This window comes from Poecilia latipinna, unplaced genomic scaffold, assembly GCF_001443285.1.
Source record: "Poecilia latipinna isolate Pla-1442-1.1 unplaced genomic scaffold, P_latipinna-1.0 Scaffold1302, whole genome shotgun sequence".
Classification (NCBI taxonomy): Eukaryota; Metazoa; Chordata; class Actinopteri; order Cyprinodontiformes; family Poeciliidae; genus Poecilia; species Poecilia latipinna.
In genome coordinates, this window is record NW_015113918.1 from 97,942 (window position 1) to 110,578 (window position 12,637).

Consider the following 12,637-nt stretch of genomic DNA (forward strand, 5'->3'; position numbering starts at 1 on the left):
GAACTAACTGCTGAATGTGTTGGTGCAGTCCAACAGGTTTTTTTTGGACACTTGCAGATCGGTCATTTATTTGTCAGCCATAATTGGGAATGTTGTTGAGCTTAAAGTTCAGTTGTTGTGACAACCAAGAACTAACAAAATCAGTAAAATCATCAGGCAGCATGGGGTCAGTTTCCGTTGTTGTGTATCTGAATTTAATCAGTTAAAACCAGAACATGTTTTTTTTTTTTTTTTTTAGATGGTCAAAAAAAGTCACAGCTTTCATGGGCAAACTTTGATAAGTCATTACAGTCGCCATATTTAAACGTTTCTGCAGGCATTGTAAGGTTTTCTTTTACAACTTTTCCTGTTTCTTTAACAGCTTGGAGATGTTAGTGAACATTAGTGGTTATGAGGAACATGTTTGGGTGGTGTAGTTTATGTATTTTTTGGGTGCAGGATCTACACATGGGCATGCATAAGGAAATTTATTTGAGGTTTCAACCATAAAAGAATTTGGAAAGAAGTCTGATTTAATTACCTAAATTATAGACCTTTGAAACTCATAAAAATCATCAGATTTTTCACAGCAGGCTTTAAGTCCTTTTGCTGTAGCTTAAATGTGTTTATTAATGGTTTTTTCTGTATTCTCTGTGTTTTGAGAATCCTCAGAGGATCTCAAAATGGCTTATTGTAGTTTTGGGAATCTTAAAAAAAGTGATGTGAGTGTACATTTAACAAATCTAGTTGGCTAAAATCTGTTTAAACTGACTGCATACTTTCTTAACCCAGAATAGTCCAAAAGGTTGGCAGTTATTTTTATTTTTTTTGCTTGTTTGGTGGGTGACTTAAAGTTACAATAGTCTTAATGTGAACTTTGAAGCACTGTTTTACTGTATATTAACACAACAATTCCTCTGACTTGTTTCTTTAAATCGTCAGGCGCACGGGCTTCCCAGCCCGCTGGTTCTGAACTTCTGGAGGAATAAGGTGGAACAGCGAGCTGTGGACATGATGTGCAGCCTCTTCGAGCCTAACAAGAGGTTTAAAACAGTGATTTACATGAAGCGTGCCCATCATGCTCACTGAGCCATTTTTAAATCCTAAATGCTGTGTCTGAAACAGAGAGGCGCTGCAGCTGTCGGTGGGAGCCCTCTTCCATGTTCTGCTAGAAAACATTGAGAAGAAATTACAGGACAACTCGGCAGAGGCGAACAGGTCGGACACCTCATGATGGACCACACTCGCGTCTTACAGAAATTATATGTGTCTTTTTAAAATATTACTCTCTCAACAGGAAGTTATTCCTGTACTCGGCTCATGACACCACCCTGATCCCGTGCCTCATGGCTTTGGAGATCTTTGACATGAAGTGGCCTCCGTATGCTGCCTCCATCACTCTGGAGCTACACAAAAGCCGGCAGACGGGCGATGCCTTTGTGAAAGTGTCATACATCGGTCAGGTAAGGAGCGCAAGAAGTGCCTCTAAGTAATCCAACGATGTTCACGTCTTTTTTTTCCATCTAAGTCAAGTTTGCTTCATGCTCCCCAGGATCAACACATACCAGGTTGCAGTGGAGTCTACTGCCCCCTGCAGGAGTTCAAACAGGTCCTCTCTCAATACTCGCTAAGCTCTGAACGCTACAATTCTCGTTGCATAAGCACAGAACTCGCTGAACCCTGACCTTTCAAGAAACACAAAACCACTCAACTTTAAACTTTGAGTGCAACTCAGGCGCCAATAACCACGGTATCACACATAAGTTAAAAACTTGATCTTCCAACAATAAATCTAGTTTTAATGATTATTTGAATATGTTTTGCAGTGTAGTGTTTACACCAGGTGCTCTCTGTAGCAGAAATGTGTTGCATTGAATCATTTGTACCTGCTTCATCATCAGTATAATGTTTGTGGACTTTAACCAAAGGGGTATTTCACTAATTAGATGATGTTCCAGTTGAATGTATTTGGGGTTGAGTTTCACATTATTATACCAAATAAGCCTTTTATGTACATTTCTTTTCTGCCTACGGAATCATTGCAGTATTTCCTGTCTTTCCTCTGACCCTAGAACACTTTAGCAGATTTTATGGCCGACTCAATAGTTACTGTGGCTGCAGAACTAGCCCACATCATCATCCCTCCTCCATCATGCTTGACAGCTAGTTTGAAGTACGCTCACTTAGATTTTTTTTGGTCTCTGATATAATCCTGTGGTTCATTCAAATTAGAGCTACAATTTATTTTTTCATAAAAATATTTTCTTGGTAAGACACAAACTTACTGATTTTTTTTTCCTGATTGTATTGTCCTGAAGTTTGACACTTGAAATTCTCACTGCAGCCTGTAAAGTCTGATATTGAGCAATCTTTGTAACTTCTACATAATCATGGGAGAAATGCGCCAAGCTGTCTCGTCTTACACTTGTGAAAATTTCTCACATTGGAACAATGGACTCTGTTGGTCAACAATTGTCGACGTCACTGCTGGCGTTTTCCTCCTGCACCTTTTAGTGGACAGCTAAATCTTAAGGCAACAGCATTGTTGTACGTTACCCTTGTGCGTCATCAAAGCTTTGTTGTTCCCCATGATTGCAGCTTTTATTCATCAGGGAAATGTATAATGTAGAAAAACAAAAAGTGAAATGTTACTAAATGGCTTTACAGCTCCAGTAACAGTATATTGAGTGAACGTCAACTTAGATGAACAGATCATTTTGATATGTTTGACTGTTGCTGTGAAACACCTTTTATTCATGAGGTGAAAGTTCTTGTGACATGCTGCTTCAGCTGTAAATATCAGGCCTGGATGAGCGAAATAAAAATACAGATTTTATTCTGTGTTGAGCCTGATTTTCTTTTCTTTTTGCATAATAAAGGTTAATGTGAAGAGCTCTTTTGGTTTAAAAATAATTTGCCCTTTGCCATTTCATCCCTTTAAAGAAACCCATCTCTATCCTTGTAAATTAAACCTTTTGCATGTCATTTCAGCTTAAATATTTTCCATGACTTGATGACAGAAATAGTCGTACAAAATGATTAAATTGTACGAGTTTGACTTCAATTTTCTGTGGATGTATTATACTCCATTCCCACTTATTTTGGCTCCAACCCCTCTGAAGGCCAATAAAATCTTTAAATGAAAGACATGAGGTAACCTTAATCCAGAGGTGCCCAAGTCCAATCCACAAGATCAAATGAGTGGCTCGTTACCAGGCCTATGCAGAGCTGAATGACGTCTAAAAGCTGAATAGTGGCTCTTGAACTCTACGTGGACTCCCTGCATCAAATGATCACACTTCATCATAACAGACTATACTGTAAAATAATGTAAATTGTTGGCTGTCAAAGCAAGTATGGAACATCCCATTGGCAGGTACAAAGTGTCCCAGTGAATGGCCAAACTGGCAATACCTGTTCAAATGTGTAACCGTGTATCAACATACTCCACAGGTCTGGTTTGGCTTCTTATAGATTTCTTCTTCCTCCGTGATGCATCCCCTCAACAATGCTTCTTGAAATTATATGTTCAAGAAGCCGCTCTGCTTCTTGAACTTGCTCTGCTCGTACCCGCTGAATGCCGGTGAGCTCGTTTTAACATGCAAGAAGGGACAGAGACCGTCTGGAGTCCACATGACAAGAGCACATGAACTGAAACAAGCGCACACACACTGCATGGACAACATGTATATACCAAAACAATATCTTTTATTTGTAGTCCATCACCAACAGCCCTGGTTAGGCTCTTCTGCACCAAAGCCAATGGAGAAACACATGACAAGCTTATACAATAGATAAAAGAGAGGAAGTCAACTGGATGGCAAGCAGTACGTGTTTACATTTCCTTGCGTCTCGCCTCGCTAAAACGTTAACCAGATCTACCTACCGCTAACTCTAGAATACCTGACAATCCTGCTTCCTGCATTCAGCGGCTCCCGTCCCAGTCTGCGGACCATCATCTCTTCATGGATTATTGCTGTGGGAATGATTATTACCCAGAGTCAACGAGAGTCAAAAAACAAAACAGGAACACAACAGGAACAAGAAGAAGACACATAGCACGTCTGGGTAGTAGCAATGTTATTCACGCCGGCAAAGTCCTGAAGGTTTTAGGCGCAAAAATAGTTTGATGGTGCGGCAAAGATCCTCACACTGAGTGCATGTTAGAAACAGAAAAGAAGACGCTTTCTGCAGATGGTCCATGTTTGTGCTTTTTTTAATAATACTATTATCTTAATGAGGTCATAGTTTGGTTTGTTATACACTGGAGTTACAAAGGAAATTAAAATAGACTAAAATTTGAATAGCCCACCAATGGTAAACCGTACAGTATTTTTAAGGGGGCGTTCCTCCACCCCAATGAAAGCTGGGTAAGAGGCGTTAAGAGGTCACTGATAGAATGCCTATACATACAGACACACACATACCACACAAACATACAATCTGTCAAGCACACAAACACACCCTCACGTATATACTGTACAGAAACAGTCAAAAAACAATGGAGCGAGAGACAAGATGGATTTCCACTAAAGTCTTCACAAAGCACAAAGTATTCTCCTCCTTTCTCTGGTTCCATATCACTTTTGTGACATTTGTTTTTTTTGTTTGTTTTTTAATTTGAAAAAAAGTTGACATATACTGTAGCATCTCCACGCTGACTTTTTAGTTTTAAGGTTGGTTCCTCTTTGATGTCAGAGTCATCTTTACAGTCAGATAATCAAAAAAAACAAAAACAAAAAACCCACGAACAGTTCTGCGAAATTGATGCACAACAATCTCGTACATTCTGTGAGTTCTTGAGTCAAAATTAAATGTTTGTGTGAGAAAAAGTACAACAAACCAGGCCCCGTCTTAGTCTCCGTAGCTCGAATTGTCCCCCCACAAGACATCACTAGGCAACGGGTTTGCTCCATGACGTTCATTTTGTGTTTCGTCTCATTGACTTGAGTCCGTCTGTTTCTGAATACTTGCTACACTCCGTAATCCTTTTTTATCTTCATGTTTTTGTCCAAGAACATTCTAGTTACAAGGTTTTTGTTGGATTAGAACATTCCATGGCCCGGACTGAACCCCATGTCCATGTCACGAGGCCTCATTTGGCCCCCCATCATCATCGTCTGTTGTGGAGGGCCACCCATGCCCTGTAGTGACATCATCATGTTAGGTGAGCCACCGGGGCCTGGGTGGGCCATTTGTCTCCCCTGCATCATCCCTCCCGGACCCCCAGGAGACATCATCCGGTGCTGAGGGCCCATCATGCCTTGGCCCATGAATCCTGGTGGTCGCATTGAATTGTGACCTGGGTTGCCCATTGGCATGTCTTGGGGGCCCATTCCCCCACTGGGTCCACCCGACATACCCCCCATCCCCTGCATGGGCATCCCCATCCTTGGTGGACCGTCGGCCATCATGGCCTGCATTGGAAACCCAGACGGATGAGGCGGTTTACCCCCGGGGTTTTCCCCTCCGCCTCTGGGGAAGTACGACAGAGTCTGACTGGGTTTCTCCGACGGGATTATCCTGGACAGATCAAACTCGGGAATGCCAGATGCTCCCGGCCGCATCACTTCATGAAGGTCTGCATCTCCAAATCCTCCTTGCATGTTGTTGAACTCCGGCCCACCAGGGGTGTTTGGCTTGCACATGCCCCCATCACCTCCTCCCCCATGAGGCATGTTCCCCATCCGTCCTCCCATAGGTCCCGGTTCGCCCTGGAACCCCATTGAATGACCAGGGAAGCCTTGGGGGCCTGGGCCATTGTGTGGGGAGAAGGGGCCTTGTTGCGATGGGGACTGTGTGAGGGGGTAACCCTGGTTTCGGTGAGGGTAACCCATGCGTCCTTGAGGCATCATTTGAGGATTTGGCATACCGGGGTCTTGTGGGTTTGGTTGCATCATCATGCCGTGAGACATCATGCCTGGGCCCATATTGGGGGCATTCGGAGAGGGCATCTGAGGGGGCATGCCATGAGAAAGAGGCTGGGAACCCAAAGGATTCATGCCCAGAGGACTGAGCGCAGGCATGGGTCCAGTGTTTCCAGGACCCATCATGCGAGGATTTCCTTGGTGATTCATTGCCATACCTGTGGGCCAAGAAAAATTGGTTTTCAGTAAAAGCACAAGAAAGAAACCAGTTAATCAACAGCACTTTCATAGCTCATAAACCTTTTCACGTGTCGCATTACAACCACAAACTTCAAAATATTTAGGGGGTGAGTAAAATGTGGAATGCATTTCTGTTGATCCCCTCTGAGTCAACTCAGTGTAGAACCGTCTTTAGCTGCAATAGCTAGTCTTTCGGTGTGTCAGCTTTCTGTCCAACAGTTCAAGCGCAATCAAATTGGAACTTCAGTGGTCTTGACTGTAACTGGGCCAATCTGTTTGCATGTAGACCAAAAGAGTTAAATTTTGATACCATCTTACCAGAGCACCTCCTGTTAGCTTTGATTCCTGGGTGGACTTTGGCTAACTTTAACAGGATTTCTAAAAGTTGTCTGGTTTTCTTCTTTCTAGTCTTTCATAAAGACCAGATGTGTGAGAACTATAATTTAAAGTTTTTTTTATAAGAGATTTTACCTCCTGAGCTCTAGATTGCTGCATAAAAAAAGTCTTAGTATGTTTGGTCAAACTTGCAAGTCACAGCTTGTAGATCCCTGGTTTATCACAAAAAAAATGCCTAACAAAATGCACTGAAGTTCATGGTTGCCATGTAACAAACTGAAACCTCATATTAAACATGAAGAAGATGGCTCACCGTTGTTCACTGAAGGCAGGTTGGGAGAACGAGCTGGGGGCGAGTCATCGTCTGAGCTGGCTACAGTTTTTATGGCATCGTGGTAAAGCGGGGTTGAACTGGGCATCGCAAACTTGGACATGCGCGACATCATGATGGACAGCGGGTTCTGGGAGAGTGTTGGTTCCGGTGGTATGGTGTACGGACTGCCAGACGGGACATTGCCTGGGAGGGACATGGAGCCAGATGGAGCCCCCGATGAGGGAGGAGCCGAGGGAGGCCCGTTACCCCCTAAAAGAAGACAAAATGAACAAAGATGACATAAAGAAATGGCTCAAAGTACCAGAAGCCAGCTTTATGTTATAATTATTTTTTTTGCACTATGCAACAAATAAGTTTTATCACATCTGTTTCTAATTCAAAATTTTGATTGGCTCTGCATGATGTACAGCTCCTCAAGTTAGTGGCCAGCAGGGGGAGCCACTGGACCATAACCAACCCCACCCCGGTCAAGTTCTGAATAAGTGATGTACCACCTTGCAGCTTTTATTTAGAATTTTTAAACATGTATGTAATACATGATAATTGTGACAAAAATATCAGAAAATGACTTAATACTCTAAAGAACAAATTTACATGAAAGTAAGAAAAAAAAAGAACTTTAAGGTTGTGTGTGTCTGATCTCGGATAAAGGAAAGACACACATACCCGGCTCCATGCCCCCCATCATGTTTGGTGAAGTGATGCTTAGTGGAGGCTTGCCACCTTGGGGGGGCACTCCAGGACTCTGCATGGGTGGTTTTGGTGAGGAGGCCCACCCTGGAGAGGGGTTTGGAAGAGATGGGGACCTCATGTGAACAGGAGAGGCGCCTGCTGATCCCATCATGGAGTGGGGGGATTTCATTGGTGCAGATGTCGGAGGAGCCGGAGGTGCGCTGGGGCCCGCGGGACCACTGAGCATGCCGGCGAGCTGGGATGGTGTTTGAGGAGATTTGAGGTTCCCGGAGGGGGAGCCCATCATGGGGGACTGAACTTGCCTCAGTGGAGGAGACTTGAGAGGGTTAATACTAGGGGAGTTCCCCCCTCCTGCTTGGACATTTAGATCGGCTGGTTTCCGACCCCTCTGTCCCTGAGCTGGACCACCAGCGGAGGAAAGGTGGTTAATGCGGCCATTTCCTCCTGATGGTGTTGATCTGTGCTCTGGACCAAAAGCTGGGTCTGCGTGGGGACCCCTCAATGTTCCAGGGCCCCCAGGGAAGGGCCGCCCTGGTCCCATGGGAAAGTCTGCTGGTGTCTGCTCAGGAAAGGGAGGGACCTGCATCGGCCTGCCTTGTGGCCCCATGTTCTCCATTGGCGGTCCTCCACCTGTTCTCATTCTCATCATTTCGTCAGGACTCATGTTCATGGGTCCATCTCGTAGTTTGGATGGATGCATATGAGGTCCTGGGCCAGGACCTGGCCCAATGCCAAACTCAGGCCCCATTTCTCTGCCCCCCATCGCTTGGAGCCTCGATGACGGACTCATAGGGCCATCAACAGGCATTCTGGGAAACATACCCATGCTGTTACCGGGTTCCATTCCACCTCTTTGGTGTCCCATCATCCGTTGAACATCCATCATCATTCCAGGGGGGAGACCTTTCTCCCCACTCATTCCTTGGTGGAACATTGCCTCCTGGACTGACTGGGGGTTGGGAAAACGCTCACCACGGGCCCCCGGACCATGAAACATTCCTCCAGGCCCCCCGGGGAAGCCTCGGGCTTCTGCCATCCTTGGAGGCATGTCGTCCGGCCAGCCCATTCCTGGCCTTGGCAGGCCCTCCATCTCGGGATTCATCATGCCGGAGAAGCCAGGCATCCTCTGCATATGAGGGCCCATACCCCGAGGACCGGGGCCCATACCCATTCGCTCCGGGTAATGCTCTGGTGGACCGCCTGGCCCCCCCCACATCTCTCCTGGACCCATCTGGTAAGGGGGCGGGGGGCCTCGCATCATGCCCCGCGGGCCAGGATGCATCATGTCTGGAGGAAGTGGTCGGTGTTGCATTTCTTGCTTTTTCCTCTTCTCCTCATAAAATTCCTGCTGTAACTTCAGCCATGCCACCTGCTCTGGTGTCATCTGATCCCCTTCCCCACACCCACCTGGCCCTCCAGGGCCACCCGGAGGGACCATGTCATCAGTGGGAAATAAAGGCATCTCCCTTGGACCATGTGGAGGCCCAAAGGGGGGTCCCTGTGGACGAGGTCCTCCAGGTCCACCCGGCGGTCCAAGGCTCTGAGACTGTGCCATCATGGCCTGTAGAGGTCCCTGCTCTGGTCGCCGAGGTGGACCATCCGGGCCTCCGTCGTGAGGTCCAACATGGGCTTGTGGAGGCCCAGGGGGCGGGGCGTCGCGGTCGTCAGGGAAAAGCATGCGCTGGATGTCCCGTAGGGTCTGCAGGGAACGCTGCCGGTGCTCCAGCTGTTCCTGGGACAAGCCTTCCGTGTTGGCCTCCATGTTGAGTAGCTCCTGGGCCAGCTGCTGTTGCTGCTGCTGCTGCTGTGGCGTCAAACCTGATCCACTCGTGCCTCCACCCGGTCCTCCTTCAACAGACGTTGGCGGGTTGAGGCCAGCCTCTGGCTGGGCAACGGGAGCCTGGTCAACAGGGGCTGAAGGGTTCCCAGGGCTGCTGCCAGGGATGTTTTTGGATTCTGTGCCAGCAGAGGACGATCCCTCCTGCGAGAGAACAGAGGCTTGACTCCCTTGACTGGAAGCCTGGGGTGGCGCTTGCTCAGACATTCCAGATAAGGACGGCTTCGATCCTGGCTGGTGGCTTTGATCTTGGGCGTGGGACGGAGGTTGCTGAGGAGGGTTTGAGTCATTTCGCAGGACACCAGATGCGTTGTTCTTTGACAGAGGAGAAGCGACACAAAGGTGTTATTAAACCACAAGCTGAAGTGTGCAACACTCTCTGAAGCTCGTACTCCTTACCAAGAGCAGGTGAGCTTTATCCTTGAAGTTTTTCATGTGGAAGGCAATGATGTTTTCTGTGTGGCCAGTTAGAACTGCATCAGCTGCCCTGAGGACCAGAAGACAGTCGGATATCAGTCATCAGTTAAAGCACAGCGGTGATGCAGATGTTACTACACATGTCATTTGTCCACAATTCTAAGGTGTGAACCTAAGTTTTGTCCACTGAAAAAGGCACAGACGAGTAAAAAATTAAAAAATAGATGAAAGTTTTAATGGAGAATAGACACACATTTTGTTCTGCTCTTTGAAATAAACTTCTGCAAACAAACCAACAACCAATTCTGACCATGGACAGGATGAAAGATAAAGTTGGCGGACAAAATAAATGTACACTGACAAAAATGCAGCAGCTAGATAATGAAACATTGACCTACATAACGGGTATAATGAGATACACTTTTTAAATGCACACTAAAGTGGACAAGTCACTTGACCTGTTCTGATTTGAAGCATCCAAGTTTCAACCTCATGTTATTTAAGCCAGAGTTTGGATTCTGATTGCCTCAAAAGGCACAATGGAGACCAGGGCAGCACAATAATAAAAGATCATGCTAGAACAATAAAATTGTGAACATTTTTAATATCATCAGTTATTATAAATAGACACTTTCCTCTCCCCAATCTGTCCAATATTTCTTGTGATTCTACGCTCTCGATGACCTTTAGCATCCGAGACACTAATCTGTGTCACGTGTGGGCATTTACCTCTGGGAAAACTCCTCAAACGGGCAAAAATATCTATTTATTCAAACTTGTAATGTGTTTTAGCAAACTTTTATTTCATCGTCTTCTGAAACACAATACTGACTCATTCAATCAGAACTGAAAATTACTTTTCACTGCTACTTTCTGGGAAATGACAAAAATGCGTTACCGGTACTATGTTTTAGCTCTTATTCATTTCAAATCATCATTTTATCATTCCATTCTTGTTTCAATGCAAAAATTCAGTTTTGATGAAAATATGCAAATAAGAAAGGGGGAAAAAACAGGTAAAAAAGAAATTGGAAGTACTCAAAATAACTATATGATTACATGTGTGAATGGCTGTTTTTGGTATTTTATCTAGTCAAAGTAATGATTTACAACAAGAAATTGCTCAACAAACAGAGAGATTTGGCCAAAACATGTTCTGTAGGTGTTACACTACCTAAAGTGAGCTTGGTTAATTTCACAGATCAATCTTGCCAATAGCTTTAAAACATCAACTATGTAATTATATAAAAGTATAGATTTTTCTGATTGGTTTTTTTATAATCAAAACTACTTTAAAAAAAAAAAAAAAAGCTATCTGCTTCCTTACGTGTTTGCCATCTCTGTGGTGAAGACGTAGACAAGTTTTGAGCCTGATTTTTGACCACTGGCAGGTTCTGTTGTGGAGCCTTGGCCTCCCAGTGTATTGTGGGAAGGCGTGGAGGAGCGACTGAGTCCGGCGTTGGAGGTAGAATGTGTGTCCTGGGGATTCACGTCGCTCGAGTTACAATCTAAAAATTATAGCGGAGAGAGACTTTATGAGACAGTAGAAACTTATTAAGAAATCCAACTCTGTTTAGGTAATCAGCAGAAGGAAAGCCACATGTTCCAGGATGTTGCCGGACTTACTGAAAAAACCTCTGTCGTCTTCATCACTTTCTCCTCCAGAGCACCAGTCGGTTCCACTGTACGGCTGCCTCCTCTCTGCAACGCAAATCCTCTTCGCCCTGCTGTTATCTGTAGACACACACACGCAGTCCATTCATCAGCTTGGTTCAAAAGTGTCCAAAATTATCAGGGACTATAAGGTAAAGGAGTGAGATTGCACTGAAACATCTGGGAAACTGCAAAAATAAAATACCTAGTTGCATCAAAACGCTGACATCGCATTTATCTTAGCTGAAACATTTTAGTTGTTACCTTTGTCCTCATTGGTGGGCGTGCCACTGTCTGGCTGCTCAAACGACTCCACTGAGGTGCTCCTTTCCCTCTTGGCCTTCACCTTGGAGCTGGGGCCGGACGTCAGGCCCTGGCCGTTTTTTAGTCCCATTCCCCCAGACACATTTTGAGCCGCTTTGGCACCCATGGTTTTGGGATCGCAGGAGGAGGGTTGTGATTGGCTGCCCGCGCTCCCCGGTTTACTCTGATTGGGCATTTTAGAGTCCATCTGGGCAGCAGTGGAGGGGGACATGACAGGAGGGGATCGTACCATGGCCTCCGTCTTAGGTTTAGGGCTGAAACACAGAGGACAGATTTAATGAATACAGATACCTACTTTAAGCATTTTCTCCTTTTGTTTAAAACATGGGACATTTTTCTCCCCATTTACAGGAGAGAAATTTTTTTTATTAATTTTGACTATTTAAATGTTTATCAATGATAAGTCTTACTACACTTGGAAAGAGGCTGCACAAAGTTACAGCACGATTAAATTTTCATTTACCACATGCTTCAATTTATTTTACTTAAAATAAGAGCGATAAAACACAGGTTGTTATAAATAAGAATTTGTTCTTAGTGCAAATGGTTAAATAATAGTTGAATGAAATAAAACAAAGAAACGCCTAACTGTGAAGTGGAAGGGAAATAAGTTTTACGAGGATAAATAACTTCAACCTGATGCCCCAAAATAAAATCCAGTCAACCAAATGGAGTTCAGATGTCACCTAGTTGATGAAAAAAGCATGAGAAGATCCCAACTGTGGACACATTACCCCCTCTATGAAATATGGTGGTGGCAGCATTATGTTGTGGGGAAGCTTTTTTTCAGGAGAGTTTAATACAGAGAGATCCAGGAGAAAAAAAAAAAAGAAAAAAAAAAAACACTGCAAATGACTTGCGGCTGAATAGGAAGTCAACTTCCAACAGGACAACCCAAAACACACAGTTTGACCTACTATACCATAATTAAAACGGACCAGTCAAAGTCCCAAAAAC

At 44.8% G+C, this 12,637-nt stretch overlaps 2 protein-coding genes across 3 annotated transcripts in view; one reads left to right on the forward strand and one right to left on the reverse strand.

The window, feature by feature from the left end:
- The window catches only part of acp6 (acid phosphatase 6, lysophosphatidic), a 19,599-nt gene extending 16,773 nt beyond the window's left edge, over positions 1–2,826 (forward strand). For both annotated transcript variants that reach the window (XM_015055183.1, XM_015055182.1), the window contains 4 exons: positions 922–1,022; positions 1,105–1,197; positions 1,277–1,442; positions 1,532–2,826. In XM_015055183.1, coding sequence (XP_014910669.1) covers positions 922–1,022; positions 1,105–1,197; positions 1,277–1,442; positions 1,532–1,663 — 492 coding nt within the window. In that variant the 3' untranslated portion in view covers positions 1,664–2,826. The remainder of the gene's footprint in view (positions 1–921; positions 1,023–1,104; positions 1,198–1,276; positions 1,443–1,531) is intronic.
- Positions 2,827–3,668: 842 nt separating this feature from the next.
- bcl9 (BCL9 transcription coactivator) overlaps positions 3,669–12,637 on the reverse strand; it is a 44,823-nt gene continuing 35,854 nt past the window's right edge. Inside the window, exons 3-9 of the mRNA XM_015055181.1 lie at positions 11,621–11,934; positions 11,330–11,437; positions 11,031–11,211; positions 9,686–9,773; positions 7,423–9,601; positions 6,736–7,005; positions 3,669–6,064 (exon numbers count right to left, since the gene is read on the reverse strand). Coding sequence (XP_014910667.1) covers positions 5,025–6,064; positions 6,736–7,005; positions 7,423–9,601; positions 9,686–9,773; positions 11,031–11,211; positions 11,330–11,437; positions 11,621–11,934 — 4,180 coding nt within the window. The 3' untranslated portion in view covers positions 3,669–5,024. The remainder of the gene's footprint in view (positions 6,065–6,735; positions 7,006–7,422; positions 9,602–9,685; positions 9,774–11,030; positions 11,212–11,329; positions 11,438–11,620; positions 11,935–12,637) is intronic.